This window comes from Felis catus, chromosome C1 (genome assembly GCF_018350175.1).
Source record: "Felis catus isolate Fca126 chromosome C1, F.catus_Fca126_mat1.0, whole genome shotgun sequence".
Taxonomy (NCBI): Eukaryota; Metazoa; Chordata; class Mammalia; order Carnivora; family Felidae; genus Felis; species Felis catus.
Window position 1 is genome coordinate 44,253,555 of NC_058375.1, and position 18,993 is coordinate 44,272,547.

Here is an 18,993-nt window from a genome sequence, read left to right on the forward strand (position 1 = left end):
GCCCATCCCCCCAGCTCCCTCCCCTCTGGCGGCCACCAGCATGTTTTCTGTGTCTGTGAATCTGTTTCTGTTCTCTTTCATTGGTTCATCTGCTTTGTCTTTTAGATTCCACATCTAAGTGAAATCATACAGTGTTTTCCTTTCTCTGACTTCTTTCACTTAGCATGTTGCCCCTTAGGTCCATCCATGTTGTCGCAAATGGCAAGATCTCATTCTTTTTGATGGCTGAATAATATTCCTGTGTGTGTGTGTGTGTGTGTGTGTGTGTGTGTGTGTGTAAATCCCACACATCTCCTTTATCCATTCATCTCTCGATGGACACTCAGGCTGCTTCCATATCTTGGCTGTTGTAAATAACGCTACAATGAACACGGTGTTGGCACATCTTTTAGAATTAGTGTTTTTGATTTCTTCAGCTAAATACCCGGAGGTGGAACTGCTGGCTTGTATGACAATTCTGAGATTGTCTGGGCTCAGTGAGGTGGCCCTTCTGCTCTGAGTGGTGTAGACTGAGGTCACTCGGGACCAGGGGCCCTAACATCCAAGGTGACCCTCATCTTCCAGGGTCTCTCTCCACACAGTGTCCTCATTCCATATCTAGCTGGGCTTGCTTATAGCATGGCAGCTGGCTTCTGGAAGGAAAAGGCTGCCAGTTCCCTTAAGGGCTAGGCCAGGAACTGGCACGTCCTCACTGCCATGGCATTCTATTGGTCCAAGCAAGCAGTAAGATGAGCCCAGATTCAAGGGCTATCTGTCCTCTTGACTGCAGTGGGAAGAACTTGTGGCATCTTTCACCCACCACACTGCCCATCACGTTCCCTTGTTTCGCTTTCTTACTACATGAAGGTATTTTATCTATTTCACGTCTTTTTTTCTTCTTCTACCTGAAAAGAATGAGAACGAATAGATTAATTGGACACTGGTAAAGGTATTCCCTCTCTCAGGTGGCAGAATGCCTTGATCTGACTAGGATGTGCCCTTACGAGTGGATACTAAAGGGGGCGCCTGGGCAGCTCGATCAGTTAAGCGTCTGACTTCCGCTCAGGTCATGATCTCACGGTTTGTGAGTTCGAGCCCTGCAGCAGGCTCTGTGCCGACAGCTCGGAGCCTGGAACTTGCCTCGGATTGTGTCTCCCTCTCTCTCTGCTCTTCCCCGCTCACACTCTGTCACTGTCTCTCTCTCAAAAATAAATAAACATTAAAAAAAAAAGAGTGGATACTAAAAAGCCCTTAAAAGGTTTTAATAATCGTGGGATTTCAGCCGGATGGTCTCCGCACCTCTTCTGTTCCATCAACTCCTGCCTCTTCTCCCTCAGTTGACTGGAGAGGGGGAGTGCTGTGCACTGAATTCTGGTTCTCCTCCAAATGCTGCCCTTCAGGGATTATCCAAACCCCTAGTCCTCACTCTCATGGTCTTCTCAAATTTGCACCCCCACCGCGATTTCTCATTCCTCTGGAGCCCATGCTTAGGGGCTGGCGGCTGGGGCTGGGGTGGCGGTGGCTGGTGGGAGTGCACGGTGGTCCCTGAGGGCGGGGGTCAGAGTGCCTCTCACCCTGTGGCTTTGCCCTCTGCTGCCTCCGAGGTGGAGAATGTCATCACCCTCCAGGAGAGCCAGGATGCGCTCGAAGTGGACGTAGAGAAGAGGACCCTGATGAAGAAGATGATGGTGTGGGAACCTCGTGCGGGTCTGGAGAGCTGGGTGGGGAGGAGGTGGACGTCCCCGTCCACCCACTGATGAGACACGGCTTGAGGTGGGAGGAGGACAGTGGAGGAGGCGGGACGCTTGGCCTCGAGCCTCAGTCCACCTCTAACTGCCCTCTGCCACCCTGAGGAGCTTGATGGGCCATTTCCCTTCTCTGAGCCCTGTGAGCCTTCCCACCTCATAAGTACCTGTGGTAATGCCTGCCTCACTGGCTTGTTTGTGGTGAGGACACAACCAGTGGTGAGTTCCCTGGAGAGCCTCGGGCGCCTGGGGCAGTCATTATTATTCAATACATTCTTTCCCCAGAAATTCCTCCTGGTGGGAAGCTTCCAAGAGCTTCCTATCATCTTGCTAAATACAGTCCCTTCTCCAGTTGTCCACCAGACTGGTTTAGGCCACTGAAGTCCCCGAAATCATGTTTAGCTTTGGGTCCTTGACATAAAATCCTCGCCCTTGATAACTTCATTTAACTAATGTTAATTGAGCACCTACTGTGTGCAGATGCTAGATCCAAAGTGAGGAGTCATTAGGACGTTTTGAAAGGAATCCACCTCCATCCCCCCACCCCCCCCCCCCCAAGAGCCATTCATGGTATTTTTTGCTTTGGGCCGGTCGGCGGCCCAAATATACCTCCTTACCACGCGGCTGCCAAAGCAGTTCTTGCTGACCTGCTGAGCGCCACGTGTGAGGTGCGGCTGGTTAGGGTGCGGGGTGTTTTTGGTGGCCTTGACCTGAGAGCTCAGGACAGGGTTTGAGCAGTGAGCTGGCTCTCCCTGCCGGAGGCCCTGTGCAGCATGGAGGTGGGGAGTTCTGTCCAGGCTCAGGGGCTCCTGCGGCCTGAGCCCTGGGAGGAGTGGTGGCCTCGGGCCTTGCCCCCCTCATTGGCCCCTCTGTGGTCTCCTGTCCAGAGGCAGATCCAGGAGGAGCCACTGGATTCCCTCTCGAGCACCGTCCGCTGGCAGGCCATGGAGACGCTGACCCAGCTGAGGTGTCCACAGCCCTCTCCCTGACCCCCAGCCCCCCAGCCCTTTCCTCACTTCTCTGGGCTCCGTCTGTCTCTCCCGAGGCCTGTCCTTGGTGCCCGCCCGGTCCTGTGACCTTCCCTCCCGCCTCCCCGAGGCCCTCCCCTTTCCCTCCTCCCCACCTCACCGTGCTCAGGCCAGGCCCAAGCCCCCAGCTAGGCGCCCTCCTCCCAGCCCTGCAGCCTTAGCTTCCCGCCTCCGGCCCAGGGGCCCCTCCCTCACTCCGCCGCCCTGGTTTTCTGTCTCTCCCCCACCCCCCAGTCACACCCAGCCCGTGCTGGGTGTGCGAGAAAGGTCAGAGCTGGTGGGCACATGCGTGAAGAGTGTGTTCTCCCTGCCCTCTGTGCAGGCCATGCAGGAGAAGGACGAGGCCAAGGCGGAGGCCATACAGGTGAGCCCTCTGGGCTATTAGTTTCCTTCGAGCGAGGCGCGTTTTGGAACTCCCAGCGGGGAGAGAAAGGGCATTCCAGAAGGCAGATAGGACTCTTCACACTCCTGCTGAAGCTGCCTGACCTTGGGCAGTGTACCTCACCTCTCCTGGCCCGAGCAGGCCCTTGATAACTGTTTGGTGAATAAGGGATCGCTCACCGGGAGCGCTCTGTCCACTTCCGGGCCCTGCCCTACGAGGGGGATGTGAACATGTGTTGCCACGGCCAGAGGAGGTGGCCACAATCGGGAGGAGGGGGGCTGAGGACGGGGTGAGCTGGGGTGAGGTCTAGAGAAGTAGAGAACCTCGAGGGGGGCTCGTGTGAGCGTCTTCCAACCTCGGCAGGGTTGTCCCAGGAGGAGTGGGTGGAGGTGACCCTTAGGGTAGGCGGTAGGGTCAGTGGGTGGGGTTCAGGGGGAGGAGTGTTAGCCCAGAGGGAGGCAGCCCATTTAGCCTTTCATTCAGCAAATATCAACAATGCCCACTCCCAAAGTACCACGGGGTGGGGGACGCAGTACAGGGGGGCGGGGGGGGGGGGATGGACCTTGTCAAAGAAGCACACACATAAATGCAAACTAGCAACAGTGGTAAGTGTTGCAGACAAGAAGTACTCGGTGCTATAAAGAGCCTGGAATGGGTGTCCTGGCCTACGTGGGGGTCGGCGGTCCCGGTGTTACAGCTGAGAGGTTAAAGAGAGCTGGTTAGCTGAGAGGGATGCCAGAAGGAAGGGCCTGCCAGGCAGAGGGAACAGCCTGTGCGGTGGCCTGAGGACAGCAAGAATATGGTGACCGCAAGGATGACAAGGAAGCAATGTGGCCAGAGCCCCGAGGTCGGAGGCTAGAGTGCTGGGAAGCGAGGCTAGAGAGCAGTGGGGGCCAGGCCTCGCTGGCAGCATGAGGGCTCTGGGTCCTGGGAGGTGGGGCACTGAGAGAAGACCCAAAGGAGAGGTGGGGAATCCCTGCTGCCCGGGAAGAGAGCAGGCAGCCCTCTTGCAGTACCAGGCTCAGACAGCAGAGGTCAGTGCTGCACAGGGATGGGCGGCAGAGGGGAGGGAAGGAGGAGGTAGTCGGCAAGCGAGGCTGGCTTGGTGGTTGTGGTGTAACCCGGCTGTGCACAGACTGGGGAAGCCTGGACAGTGGCAACCTGGGAGGCAGATGTGAGGAGCTGGCAGAAGGAAAGGAGGCAGGGGACAGAGGGTCTTCCCAGAGTGGCTCAAACCCACTACTCAGCCTTGTGTATGTGTGATGCCTGCACCTTCCTAGGACAATCCTGGGACTGTGGCGCGGCCAAGGGAAGAGGAACCTGGGGAGAGGCGTCCCCCTGAAGGGGCAGCCTGGAAAATCTATTTGGGTCTAGGAGTAGCACAGAAAAAAAGCATCGGAGCACTTCCCAGAGACAAGAATAAAAGCAAGGCTGGCCCTCCTGGTTACCTGGCTCCTACCGTCCTAGTGCCTTTTTCCTACCCAGCCTCTCATTTGCTCCTCATGACTTGAAACCACCTTGTTGTGTGACGTTGGGCAAGTGTTTCGTCATTTGTAAAATGAGAAAACCGCTTTCAGGACAAAGTGATACGGTGGTTCAAATCACCGGGCACTGACTTGGCCCATGGTAGAGTCTCAGTAATGGTGGGGAGTTCTCTGCTTCCTCCTTGAAGGTAGGAGTACAGGCTAATAATTATTGATTTGTTGGTAAGGAAATCGTAACCCATGCGGGGGTGGGGGGAGTAATTCCTCCCATATCGCACCTCAAGTTAGTCTCAGAGGTGGGACCAGAAAGCGGCTCTCATGGGTCCAAATGCCCCTCCACCCCTCACCCACAGGAGGGGTTGCCGGGGGCCGGGGTCTGCTCCAGAGACCCCCTAGTGGCTTGGTCCCCCTCCTGTCCCCACAGACACTTTACCAACAGACCCTGGATGCCCTGCAGACACTGCTCAACGCCCTCTTTGTCGAGGACCCCACTCCTGCTGGGCTGAAGAGCATCTTGGAGGTGTGGGGGCAGGGAGGAGAGGAAGGACAGGGAGGAAAGGAGACCTGGCTGGGGGGCGGTGGGGAAGCTGCGTCCAGAAGGAGGGGTTTGAGTTCCGGGTGTCATCTCGTGCCAGTGTTCTGCCTCCCTGTCGCTTGTGCAGGCCCTTTTCCAAACCCCTTCTCTGTCACTCTCTCCCTATCCCCCGTGTTCCTGTTCTAGCTGCCCCTATCGCTTTGCCTTCTCTACTCTCGTCCCTGTCTCTCTCTTTATCGTGATTCCCCACCGTTCATCTCTCTCCCCGCTGGCCTTCGTCCTCCCTCTCGTCTTCCAGTCCTGGGCCCCGTGTCTCCCTATGCTCCAGGAGGAGGAGGAGGAGGAGGAGGGCTGTGGACAGTTGCCTTTATGCCCTCCCTGGAAGCTTCCTGCTGATAGGTGAAGGTCGACCTGCCCACCCAGGCAGGAGAGGCTGGCCTCCAGCCTGTAGCTCTGAGTCTCGTCCTTGTCCTCACAGCCCCTGGGGCCCTGGATGAACTCCGGGAAGACCCATGAGCGAGCACGGGCTGTGAACAGCAACGTCTCTGTGTTGAACCACATGCTTCTGACCCTGCCTTTCTTTGTGAGTGGCCCCTGGGAGGGGAGGACACTCATAGGGAGAATCTTCCTGGCTCCAAGGGAGCCCATGCATCTGTCCAGAGATTGCCAGGTGACCCTTGTCATCCTCAGAGGACTCTGCTATCAGGGCCAGACCATCCAGCTCTGGTCACTATTTACTGTATAGTATTACTGAACCTTTAAGACCCAGTCCCTAAAGTTATGACACAAACAGATGTCCTCGGGGTTTCCGGCGCTGGGGCTTCTGCTGGGGAGGCTCATCCTTCGCATTGGAGACCCTGATGAGGAGATTGGCCGGAAGGCTCTGGACGGCATCATCATCCTCTACACCATCCTGGAGCTCCAAAAACGTAAGCCCTTCGGCGTGCCTCTGAGGCGAGGCTTCTGGGCAGGTGCTCAGCCTGGGAATCTGCTAGAGCCTCCCGCGGGGTCTGCAGAAGCTGGTAGGAAGTCTCAGTCCCCACAGAACCAGAGGAGAAGGGCTACAAACAAACCTATTTTGATTCAAGCAATCCTTCTATCCGAGCCCCTCCTCGCCTTCCAGTGTCATTTTTAACAATTATTTTTATTTACGAAAAAATTTTTTGAGAGAGAGGAAATGAATGAGTGGGGGAGGGGCAGAGGGAGAGAAAGAGAATCTTAAGCAGGTCTCACTCTCAGCGCAGAACCCGATGCGGGGCTCCATCCCACAGCTCTGGAATCATGACCTGAGCTGAAACCAAGAGTCAGGCACTCAAGCGACTGAGCCACCCAGGCGCCCAAGTGTAATTTGTGACTCCCATTTGCACAGCCCTACGATGGCACCATATGCCCACTCGGGCACGGTAGCCCTCATGTGCTGAGAGCAGGGCAAGGCTGTGTCTTAATTCACCACCGCATTCCAAAGGCCCGGCCCTGGGCCTGGGCACGGGGTGGGTGCTCGGCGAATCTTCTATTGAACGAATGAACAAAGAACAGGTCCCACGTTAGCGTCTGGAGTAGCTAAGACCTGCAGGTGGGAGAACAATGCCGGATCCAGCTTTAGGGAGCCGGTGACGTGAAATTAGCTGACACAGGCACCCAGCTGGCGCTGAACCTAGGGGCACAGAGTCTCCGCTGTTACCTGCCTCCTCCTCAGTCCCGACCTTGCCCAAGGGACTTCGGCATGTTGTTTCAACTTTCCTGGCTCTGGAGGCAGAGTGACCGGGCAATCTGAAATCACATTTAACTGGGTATCTTGTATTTTCTCTGGTGACCCCCAGACCCGCACTGTTAGATTCTCAAGGGTGACGTGGTTTGTCCATGCCCACTGAGGGTAGCCAGCAGCAAAGCTTGGCTTTGGACCTGGGTCTGTCTGATTCCAGGTGTCAAGCTTCCTCCCTTTACAGACAACCCACACATCTGGTCCATATAGTCCCTCTGCCTCGACGGCCCTTTCTTCTGTTTATGTCTTGCATACCCTGGGGGGGATCCAGGTAGGACCCAGGCTGGGCCACAATAAGGCCTTAGGAAACGAGCCTGAAATATGTTTCCTTCAGCAAAGAAACATGCCAGGTCTATTCTAGACACCAAAAATACAGCAACGAAGTTAAATAATCCTCCCTATTGAACTTAGCTTCTTGTCATCAGGAGACAACCAAATAAACAAGTAATACATAAAGTCAGATGATGATGGGCGCTAAAGGGAAAAAAAGGCAGAGAAGGGAGTGTGGGAAGGCCAGGGTAGTGTAGAGGTATCGCTACACACGCACCAGGACAGCAAACGGGAAACGCGCAGCCCGCTTCGTGGGATGTGCAGCCACGGGGGCCCTCGTGCCCCGCCCGTGGACGCATGTCTGGTCCCCACCAGAACACCATTTGTCAGCATCCCCTGAAGCTGAGCCTAGATCCACCCTAGGGCCCAGCAGGTACACCCCTAGCTACGTACCTAACAAGTGTGTGCCTAACATTCCCCAAAAGGCACGGACTAGGCATACCAGAATGTTCGAGCAGCACTACAGCTTGGAGACGCCCCCAATGTCCTTCGGAAGTAGGAGAGAGAAATAAATGCTGGTGTCTTCACACCGTGGAAAGTGACACGGCACCAAGACATCTAACCTGTGGGTTTAGGAGCCAGGACAGTGGTCACCCCGGGTAGGGGAGGGGACAGGGGACTGAAAGGGAGCCAAGAGGCGCTTCTGGGGCGCTGACCACATTCTGTGTCTTGGCCTGGGTGCCAGCTTACATGAACATATTCACTACGTAACAATGGGCCAAGCTGGTTACCTACGATTTGTGTACTTCCTACATCTATGTTTAATAAAAAGTTAAAGAAAAAAAGGGGGGGGTGGTCGGGCCTTACGGAGCAGGCTTTCTTCTTGCAGGAGCCAGAGATAAGGAAGAGACCAATAAGAAGGAGCTGTATGAGAGCAACAAGCGATTCCTGGGGCCCTACAACCCTGTCTGCCCATGCCAGAATATTCTACGTGTGATCGCGGTGACCGCCTGCTGCCCATCAGCCCCGGGGCCTTCCTGGGAACAGCCCGCCCCAATGCCTTCTCCCCGCCTTCCCTCTTTCCAAGCTCCAGTCCCCTTTAAGGAAGCCTTTCCCAACCACACGGGCCCCACCCCGAGTGCCCCGACCTCCCCTGGTCTGTGCCCAGAAGCATACCCCCTCTTCTGGGAGCAGGGGCCATGTCGCCCCTTCTTTTGTAGCTCCTCCCCAAAGGGTTGGACACCCACAGATGAACGGAGTATGCGTGGCCTGCCTGCTGACTTCTGCGTGCGTCGCTAGGGGTCTGTCCACGGTGTCAGTGCCTCTGTGCCTGTTTCAGGAATTTGGAGACTTCCTGGGACCCCAGCAGGTGAAGGACCTGCTGTTAGCAGCCCTGGAAGGCTTGAAAGGCAACTCAGAAGCCCGGGAGAAGGACTTGGGGGAGATGATGCAGCTGGCCTCGGAGGTCACCATCAGCTCGGTGCTGGAGTGGTACCACCACAGGGTGGTGGAGGTGGTAAGGCCCCCTGCGGGCAGGGGCTGGGCAGGGAGACCCCCGCAGGGCCTGCTCATCCCTTGGGACCGGCCATCTGGCAGTGGCAGGATGGGGGGTGCCGGAACCCCAAGGCACCAGGGCGGGGCAGGGGTGGTGGTGGTGGTGAGTTCTAGGTGCCTCGACTTGCAGGTGAGAAAGAACTCACTTGATCCGGTGGGGGTGGGGAGGGCAGTGAGGACCCCTGGCTGTCTCCCAGGGAAGGAACAGGCGTGCCGCTCCCCCCTCTCTCCCCCTCTCTCTCCTGGGGCCCTCCTCTCTCTCTCTCCTCTCCCCTGCCACTCTGTCCTGTCACCCCCACTTCCTGCCTTCTCTCATCTCCATGATCTCCCCATGCCTGCCTCGGGCCTTCTCCAACCGGCCACCCGCCTGCTCACGGCCGCCCCCGGCTGTGCCCCAGATCCCAGAAATCATGCAGGCCATCTACATGCAGCTGAAACACATCCAGGAGCCACGGGCCCGCGAGGTGGCCCTGCTGCCCGTCTCCCTCCTGGCCAGCTCCTTCATGACCGAGGTGGTCGTGGCCCTGCTCACGTGTCCCCTCCCGCTGGACAGGTACCGACTGAGGGGTTCCCGCCACCACTCCCAGGTTGGAGCAGCCCCCATCCTGGGCTAGGAACCTGTCCTTCCACCCAGAGAAGGCCCTTGCCCTCCCAGCTGGCCGCTTTTCCGTAAGATCTGTGGTGCTTTTGACAGCCATTCAGCATTTCCAAAGCACTGGATATGTCCGTGCAGGGTGCTAATACCTTCTCTCCTTGGTACAACCACCCCATTCTACAGATGGGCAAACTAAGGGGAGGTCTCTTGTCCTCGGCACCCAGTGAGCAAGCAACAGGATGAGGACCTAAACTCAGATTTGACCAACTCCAAGCCCAGAGCTCTAGGGGTGCCGTAGAAAGGAGGCTTGAGTGTTGGTCCTGCCCCTGCCTCCACCTGCTGTGTGGTCTTGGGTGGTTTACTTGCCCCCGCTGGGCTTCAGTTTTCCCCTAGAGGCAGAAGGGGAACTACTCCCTGTAGAATTCCCACCCCAGATGGCTGGTTGTGACAAGTAATGCAGCCAGCTGAGCTAAGTGCCTGCCCAGGGCTGGACGCTGCAAGGGGCCTGATGGGCAGAGGGGACTGTGGCCAGAGAGGCCAGACTGACTGCTCCAGCCTCCCAGTCCAGGAAACACGCCCACACGTTTCTGAATGAACAGAACAAGGCAGCAAGTTGTGGGACCCACGCCTTAAGATGGTTGTTTGAGCATGAGGGCAGAATTGTGCAGGGCTGTGTGACGAGGTGTGTCTAGTGGGGACAGCTGGTACCATTCACAGAGGCCAGGGAGATCAGTTAGGAAGGTGAGGGCCAGGGTGATACATCCCCCTCCTCCCACCCGGAAGAATTTAACCCTTTTTGGCCACCCCACCCCCACCCCAGAGGGTTTCTTCTTGGAATCACTAAACCTTCAGACTCATAAGAGCGGCGGTGGCGGGGGGCGGGGGGGGGGGGGAGGGCACACCTGACATCAGAGTCACTCAGGATATAGGACAGGGGCTCCTCTTCCCAGGAGTCCTTGCAGCAGCCCATGCAGCAGGCCAGACAGCGCTGGGACAAAATTTAAGGCGGCCTGGCTCTCAGGGGCCACACCTCCACTTGCATGAGCCCCAGAGAGAGGGTCTCCTTACATCTTGTGCCCTGGAGGCCTCACATTCCCCACTCGGGGCTTAAGAGCTGGTCTCTTGGGCCTCCCAGGTGAAAGGTATAGGAGCTGCCCTGGCTTAGATGGCTCAGGTCTCCTGGGAACCGCTGTCTCTCACAAAAGCTCTATAGACTTGGCTTCTGGGGTCCCCACGGGGGGCGAGCCCCGTCCCAAGAGCCACCGCACCCCGGGAAGCTCAATGCTACAGCGTCCTCATCGGTTCTTAGAGTTAATTTATAGTTCCTCCCAGCCCAGATGCAATTTACCAATTGGGTGATTTTTACTATAAGTGATGTTGCCTAGCAACATAGTTGACATACTATCTTTATCATGTTTCCAGGGGAACAGAGCTGGAAAGTTAATGGAAGGTTCACATGCTCATGCAGAAGGGGGAAAGGGTTCTGTTAACCCGTTAGTGCACTGGCCGGTCAGTGCTTTCAGCTCCCCGTGACAGGAGTGCTCACAGGCTGGCCCAGATGCTCTCCCCTGCCTGGAGTACTGACTTCTAGGGGACAGGAGCAGGCACTCCTTGAGATTGTGTGACCAATGCAAGGTCCAGGTCCTAAGGGGCCCCCCTGGCATAGAGGAATGATCACAGGTTTTGAAGGCTGGTCACTTCCTGACTCTGTAGCTCATTAGCTGTGTAGTCTCGGACTGGTGATTTCACCTCTCTGAGCCTCAACTCCCATCTGTAAGATGAGAATAACAACCCACCTCGAGGGTCATTTGAGAATTCAGTGACCTTGAATGTCTTGAATATCTCGTTCACGGCTATATGCCCAGAGGTTTTCTTAGTGCCTGGCGTATAGCAGGTGCTCCATATTTGCTGAATAAATCGTGTATAAAGCACCTGATATGATATGGGAAATAGGGTTTTCAATAATTGTTAGCCCCCTGCCTCTTAGAGAGTGTTTTCTGGACCATTCCTTGCTGACTCACCCATGGGTACCATTTCGAGGGCATCTTGTCTTCTTCCCAAAACTGCTGGGAGGCTGGGTGGGGCTAGTGCCCTGGTCCCCACTAACCATCTCCCAACCCCTGACCTCACAGCAACGGTGCAGAGATGTGGAGGCAGCTGATACTGTGCAAGCCCAGCTGTGATATCCGAGACCTCCTGGATCTGCTCCTGACGAGCCTGAAGGAGAAGCCCTTCACCAAGAAGGGCCGGGCCTCGATCGTGCCCTTAGCGGTGAGGACCCACCTCGCCTACCCCATGACTGCCTGGTCCTAGGCTCCTCCCTCCTCCCCGCCTGCTGAGCTGAGCTCAGCACACCCAGCTTCTAGTGCCCTGCTCTGCCAGGAACTAGTTGTGCGCCTTGGGCACACTCGTCCATCTCTGGGCTCTTGTTTGTGACCCACTGGATGGCCCAGTACTGCTGCTTACAGGGACAGCAGCAGCCTGGGAGGAGGAGACCGAATGATCTGGGACACACAGACCTGAGTCTGAGATCTGGCTTTGCTGAGTTAGTATTTTGTGACCTAAGGAAGTCACTTCACCTCCCTGAGGCTCAGTCTCTGCATCTGTAAATGGAAATGATAAAGTCTGCTCCCTATGGTGGCTGAGAAGGTGGCTGCCAGACTCAGAGGTCAGCCCTGAGAACACAGGAGGCAATGCGACTGCAGGAAGGTGACTGGGTGGGAGGATAGATTTCTCTCCGCTTCTATCATTGGCACCTTGGTCCTAGCCAGCTAGATAATACCCCTGCTCGCTTCCCTGCTTCCACTCCAGCTCCTCCTACAATCTGTACCGCAGCCAAAAAATCTTTGAAAATGCACCTCTGCTCTTCTCAATACCCTCAATGCCTTCCCATCGCCCTTGAGAACAGCACGGTGTTCCTACCTGTGCTTAAGGCCGTGCACCCTTTGCCAGCCTCACCACACTCCGTGGTCCCTCTTACTTAAGCCCAGCCTTGTTGTTCTTCGTCAGAAGTTCATACACACTATGCAATCTCCGTCACAGGGCCTTTGCACATGCTGTCTCTCTCCTGAACTTCTCTCCACTAACCTAAATCCTACTTATCCCCCAGCTCTCAAATCAAGCATCACCTCCTCGGGGAAGCCCGCCCTTATCTCCCTGACATGATCAAATCTGTGCATATTATACTTTGCTTCACATACTTTATCTTGGGAGAGTTTACCCCAGTTGTGATTTGACAATAGTGTGCAGAGTCCTTTGAGTAATCTGTGAGATGCACGAATTCAGTGCCTGAACCTGTTTTGCCCACCGGGATATCCCTAATGTCTAGCGTATACAGGTACATAGCAGACATTAAAAAAAAAAATTGTTGAACTGATTCATTTAGTCAACAACAGTAATTGAGCACCTACTGTGTGCCGGGCACACATAAATTCTGGGGATTCAGCAGAGAACAAGGCATGCTGGTGGAGAGAAGCAAAGACATGGTGGGTGGAGGGGTGGGTGATGCTACCCCTTAACAGAGGAGGACAGTGTTGCTCGGTGACATCCCAGGTCTCAGCCAAGGTCACAGAGCTAGTGAGTGGTGGGGCCAGGGCTCGGACCCTGATCTCCTAGCTCTGAATCCTGCGTTTTGCCACCGTGTCCCTTTGCCCCTCTCCCCCAGCACTGAGTTCTGTGAATAAGGCATGGGCACCCGCTCCTTCCCTGATTTGGTCACTCACCGTTTCCTCTCTCAGCCGTTGTGTGTTAGTGTATTCTTGAGTCACCCGTTTGTGCTTTTTGTTCAAGCGTAGTCCGAGCATGGATACAGTGCGGACTCATTTTCATCTTACGGTGTCGACAAACCATTTGAGCCAGACTGAGCCAAGAGCAGAGCCCTGTAGCACATCACTAGAGACTTCTCTTTATCCTGCTGACCGTGTTCTTTGGATACAAGCATTATCTTTGGTCTGCTGAAAAATGTAAAGGCTCTGAGTCCCAGAAGCTTAGCTTAGCTTGCCGCTCCCTCACTATTTAACCATCTCTAGCCTTGGTATTTAGATCTGTAAAATGGGCAGTAATAGCTCCTGCCTTGTCTATCTTACCTGTCCGGAAAAGTGAAATAGTGTGTGCGGAAGGGCTTCCCGAGCTGTAAAGTACTAACTGCCATTCGTGGCCCCCACCCAGCCCTCCTTGTGTGACTTGTTGCCCTGGGAACATGCCAACTTCACAATCTAAGGCTTTTCCCTTGGGCCGGCTGCCTGGGGGCACGGATCTTGGCCATTTCTTCGTAAAGAAGGCTTCTTTCCCACCCCTCCCCTCATTCACCCTCCATCGCCTGTGGGGCTGGCGGGAAGAGGACCAGAGACCCCAGTTTACAGAGGATGAATGAATCTGAGGCCCAAAGAGGGCTAGGGAGTGGTGGGACCAGGATGAGCCATCCAATCTTGTGACCCCCGCCTGTCACCTCCCCCTGCCCCTGCACTCTCCTCCTGCCAGTTAGGCCTTAGTGGGCCGAGTGGGAGGTGGGCCCAGGCCAGGACAGACTGGATAGCAGGTGGAGAAGTTGGAAGGTGAGCACCCGTCAGGTCCCAGGGAGCATCGTGGGTCAAATACCAACAAAACCAAGCTTCCGGGACTTTGGAGGGCTGGTGTGGGGAGTCATGGATGGAAGGGGCAGGGGCGTGATCAGTAGGTGTGGAGTGACAGAGTCCAGGTCTGGGCCTCCCTGGCTCCCACTCAAGGCTGGGGTTAATTTCTTGGTTGCTGGGCACCAGGGGATCCAGTGAGGGTGGCCTGGTTTAATGGGCCAAATTGAAGGGGCAATGGGTGCCCCCTCACGGTCTCTGTGCCTGTGTTATGAATGAGGAAGAGGCAGGGCATCCTGTACCTGGTGTCTGAGTCCCAGACACCTGGGACTTGAGTCCCAGCCCTGCCCCCAAGGGCTGGGTGACCATGGGTAAGTGTCTTCCCCCTTCTGAGTTTGTCTCCCCACCTTCACAACGGGATCAAGACCCCGCCTGACAGGGGCACCTGGGCGGGGCTCAGGCGGTTAAGCATCTTAACTTCGGCTCAGGTCATGATCTCAGGGTTCATGAGCTTGAGCCCCGAGTCCGGCTCTGAGCTGACAGCTCAGAGCCTCGCGTCTACTTCTCAGGTTATTTCTCTCTCTCTCTCTCTCTCTCTCTCTCTCTCTTAAAGATAAACAAACATTAAAAAAATTTTTTAAAAGACTCCACCTGACAAAAGGTGGGAGAGGATCCCTCTACCATGATTGTTCCAGGGTTGTGTCAACATCAAGGAGGCAGGCTATTGTTCTGGTGTAGGGCTCACCCAGACAGCCAGGAGTTGGGGTGCAGTAGGGGGCGTAGAGAGCTGGGCTCTCCCAATTAAAAAAAAATTTTTTTTTTAATATACTTAATTTGAGAGAGAGACAGAGCAAGCAGGGGAGGGACAGAGAGAGAGAGGGAGAGAGACAATCCCAAGCAGGCTCCACACTGTCAGCACAGAGCCTCATGCGGGGCTAGAACTCATGAACTGTGAGATCACGACCTGAGCCGAAACCCAGAGTCGGAGGCTTAACTGAGCCACCAGGTGCCTCTGGTCTCTCCCAATCCGAGCCCGAGAAGAGCAAAGGTCCAGGTCCAGCTTGCTAGCGAAGCGACCCGGGCCCCTACGGAGCCTGCAGCCAGCCTCCCCTCCGCCCCCAGGCAGCCAGCGGGCTGTGTGAGCTCCTGTCGGTCAGCAGCTGCGTGGGCTTCGTGAGGCGCGTCTACCCCCAGCTGCTCCTGGCCCTGCTCATTCAGGTCCATTACCACATCGGCCTCAACCTGCCTGGCCGCGTGGCTTTGCGCAAGGACGCCAAGAAGGATGCCAAGAAGGACGCCCAGCCCTCCGTCTTCGTACCCGTGCGGTATGTCCACTGGGGGGGGAGCCACCCAGCGAGGGCCCTTTTGAGCATCGTCACGGGCGATCGATCAGTAGAAATTAGCTTTGGGACTAAAGGAGAAAACAGAAGCACACTTTTACGAGAGCCAGTACATTTCTTCAACAACTGTTTGGGAGCACCTGCTGTGATGTGTGGGCCAGGCTCTGGCTGACACTGGACAACGGCAAACAATCAGCTCACAATTTCGTTTCTCCCCCGGGCTCTCTAGAGATATTGTTTGTATTAGAGTTGTATCCACGGCCCACCATTTTATTTTCTATTTTTTAATATAGTACCTTTTCAAATGTTTATTTTTGATAGAGCAAGCCCACGTGCAAGTGGGGGAGGGGCAGAGCGAGTGGGGGACAGAGGATCCCAAGCAGGCTCTGGGCTGACAGCAGAGAGCCCGATGCGGGCCTTGAACTCATGAACCGTGAATCCATGACCTGAGCCAAAGTCAGACGCTTAACCGACTGAGGCCCCCAGGAACCCGCCCCCCCAGCCACCGTTTTATTTTTAATTATTAACTGGTGTAGGTAATATACGCACATGGGTAAAAGTCTCAAAAGACGTTGGAGGTGAGTCTCCTTTCCTCTCCTTACCCAGTGACCCTCCCCAGAAAAACCGGGTTCTTTCATACCCTTCCCCAGCTGGTTTATGCAGAGATAAGCACACCTTTAGATTTCTGTTTTTATACCAACGGTAGCAGACTTTACAGTTAGACATTTTTGCTTTGAGCAGCTACTATATCTTGGAGATCATACATGTAGAGCCGCCTCATTATTTTTAACAGCTGCATAATATCCCTATAAGTGCAGTTTCAAGGTACCATAGTCTATTTAACCAGGATCCTCTCGATTTAGGTACTTTGCAGCCGTTGGCACTTACAGACGGTGCTGCAGTGAGCTCGCGTGTATGTCTCTAGGCGTGACTGTACATGTAGGACGAATTCTTGAAAGTAGAATGGGCGTGTCCAAGGGTCCCTGCATCGAAATCTCGAGCTGGAACAGGCATGCGCGGTGGAAAGTGCTGGTGAGCCGTGAGTGATGAAGGGGAACACGGCAGCACCCCCTGCGGCACCCAGTTTGCCAAAGCGCCCTCCCCAGAGGGCACAGAGTGCAGCCGTGTGTGAGAATGACTGTCCCACGCCTTTGCCGGCACCGGGGAACAGACACGTTTGTCTCTGCGGATCTGAAAGTTGGAAAAAACGCTGTGATTTTCATTCGCGCCCCTGTTATTTTGAATGAGGTGGAAGGTGAAATGCCGTTTGTGTTTCCCGTTCTGTGAGCGGTGTTTGCCCCGTTTTATACGGGACTGCTGGGGATTTTTCTGGTGAGAGCGTTTTCTGTGCTGAGGACGTTAAGTCTTTGTCACTCGTGTTCCAGTTTGTCACTTAACCTGCAACATTTCATGGTCGTTTGCCATCCAGAAGGTTTACGTTTGTGTGTAGTTGAGTTTATCAGTCTTTTTGTTTTTAATGTTCATTAAAAATTTTTTTTGTTTTTTTTGAGAGAGAGAGAGGATGCAAGTGAGCAAGGGGCAGAGAGACAGAGAGAGAGAGAGAGAGAGAGAGAGAGAGAGAGAGAGAGAGGAAGGGGCAGGGGGTGGGGAGAGAGGGAGAGAGAGAATCCCAAACAGGCTCCACGTTGTCACGTGGGGGTCGAGCTCATGAACCGTGAGATCGTGACCTGAGTGGAAATCAAGAGTTGAACGCTTAACCTATTGAGCCACCCAAGTGCCCCTGTCAGTCTTTTCTTTTTTGGCTTCTGTTGTGTAATGCTCAGAGAGGTACACGTTGAGGGGCGGAGGGCGAGCCCTTGCGTGGCGGGGCTTGAAGTTAGAGCACCTTGGATTTGAGTGCTGGTTCCATCATTTAGGCTGTGTCCGCTGGGTAAACTGCTTTAGCCTCTTGGCGGCCTGGTGTTCTTGCCTACGAAATGGCGGCAGTCTTCCTGCCCCACAGGTGTGCTGGAAGGACAAACGGGACCGCATCCCAGCGCGACACCGCGTGCCAAGGCCGGGCCACCCATGCCGGCACTCGTGAGGCCGGCACCCCTGACTCAGAAAGCCGGCGGGCTCCGGGGCAAACAGAATCAGAGGAAAGCAGAGGAGGCGCTGGGTGGGGGAGGGAAGGGGAGCACGTGGCGGAGAAGTTCTCGACTGTCTAGCGATGAAGAGCGTGGCCTCCCTGAGCCAGGCTGTCCGGGGAGCGTCCCCTGCCCCGCGTAATGAAGTCCGCTTCTGCGCCCTGCAGCAGCCCCGCACTTGGACGCAGCTCCGCCTTGGGTCGTTGGCCCCCCCATCCCGCTGTAGGGTCAGGGCAACACATGCTCCGCTTTGCTGGGAAAAGCTGAGAACCTTCCAGGGAGGTGACGCTCCTGGAGTGGGTGTTTCGGGGAGACAAAGGAGCCGCGCCCCTGTCCCCAGACTTCCTCTTAGGGTCGCCTCCCCTTTTTTGCAAAGCAGCACAGACCTCACTTGGGGGCTCCTAGCGCTGTATCTTTGGGAGGGGGGTGGGGAGGAAGGAGGAAGGGTAGCGGCATTTTAAAATTTGGAGGCTGTTGGGGCGCCTGGGTGGCGCAGTTGGTTAAGCGTCCGACTTCAGCCGGGTCACGATCTCGCGGTCTGTGAGTTCGAGCCCCGCGTCGGGCTCTGGGCTGATGGCTCAGAGCCTGGAGCCTGTTTCCGATTCTGTGTCTCCCTCTCTCTCTGCCCCTCCCCCATTCATGCTCTGTCTCTCTCTGTCCCAAAAATAAATAAACGTTGAAAAAAAAATTAAAAAAAAAAAATTTGTAGTCTGATGGAGGAAACGGTGGAAGCGTGGAGAGGCGGGACCAGGCCTGACGCGCCGCTGCGTCCGGGTCGGGGGAGGGGTCCTTCAGTGCCTCCAGGTTGGCGAATCACTCCTTACGTGCCCTGAGGGGGTGAAGGACTCGGGGCCAGCGCAGGTGACTGTACAAGTGAGCAGAGAGGACTGTCCTGCAGGGCGCTGCCCGGTCATGGGCGTGAAGGAGTGGGGACGAGTGAGGCAGGACCCCGGGGCTCAGCTGGGGAGGCCCGGCCCCCACCTCTCCCTCTAGGGAAGAGGCTCAGGAGAAACGGGAAGATAAAGCAGCATTGCTGAAAGGAAGGGAGTTCTGCTTCTGTTTACTCTCTTTCTCAAAGCTAACAATCATTTTTAAAAAGCCTCTTTGTCTGGAGACACCAGTTACCGCTATCTAACAATCAGCATGGCCGAGAGATGCGGGTCTGGCCAGATGGGAGCTGCTGGGAGGGAGTCCCGGCCTGTGGGGGCAGGTGGCGGGAGATCTCAGCCCCCTTGTCTTGGCAGCTGGGTGGTCAAAGTGGTGAAAACCCTGCTGCTGAGGATGGGCTGCTCATACGAGGCCACCTTTCTGGAGGACCAGGGCGGCTGGGAGCTCATGGGGCAGGCCGAGAACCACCACCGCGGAGTGTCCCTGCTGGCAAGGTGAGGCTGGGGCTCCCTGGAGCAGGGGGTGCAGGGAGGCAGAGACCCCAGCATCTTCACACACACGTGGCTTCGCGTCTCTCTCTGGGCCAGACCCTTCCCTCGGTCCATCACCTGTTTTCTGAACGGCGGGGTATCGCCTATCTTGGCGGGTGGATGCCACGTACATGAATAATGGCACACGGCCCGTGGAGGCTGTGGCTATGACAGTGTCCGGCAGTTGTGGAGCACTTAGTATACTTACAAAGCACCTTTTCTCGCGGTCTTGGGACTTCGGTGCCC

The 18,993-nt window shown here is 55.7% G+C and overlaps 1 protein-coding gene across 14 annotated transcripts in view; it reads left to right on the plus strand.

Annotated features, from left to right (window-relative positions):
* The window catches only part of MROH7 (maestro heat like repeat family member 7), a 59,226-nt gene that overhangs the window by 26,522 nt on the left and 13,711 nt on the right, over window positions 1-18,993 (plus strand). For 11 of the 14 annotated variants that reach the window (XM_019837069.3, XM_019837068.3, XM_019837070.3 and 8 more), the window contains exons 5-16: window positions 1,584-1,667; window positions 2,612-2,691; window positions 2,987-3,116; window positions 5,043-5,138; window positions 5,632-5,736; window positions 5,947-6,082; window positions 8,075-8,187; window positions 8,525-8,701; window positions 9,138-9,292; window positions 11,467-11,605; window positions 15,025-15,227; window positions 18,574-18,711. In XM_019837069.3, the coding sequence (XP_019692628.2) occupies window positions 1,584-1,667; window positions 2,612-2,691; window positions 2,987-3,116; window positions 5,043-5,138; window positions 5,632-5,736; window positions 5,947-6,082; window positions 8,075-8,187; window positions 8,525-8,701; window positions 9,138-9,292; window positions 11,467-11,605; window positions 15,025-15,227; window positions 18,574-18,711 (1,556 nt within the window). Of the gene's footprint in view, window positions 1-1,583; window positions 1,668-2,611; window positions 2,692-2,986; window positions 3,117-5,042; window positions 5,139-5,631; window positions 5,737-5,946; window positions 6,083-8,074; window positions 8,188-8,524; window positions 8,702-9,137; window positions 9,409-11,466; window positions 11,606-15,024; window positions 15,228-18,573; window positions 18,712-18,993 lie in introns of all 14 variants that reach the window. The other 3 variants (XM_019837072.3, XM_019837071.3, XM_045035889.1) reach the window with 3 other exon arrangements.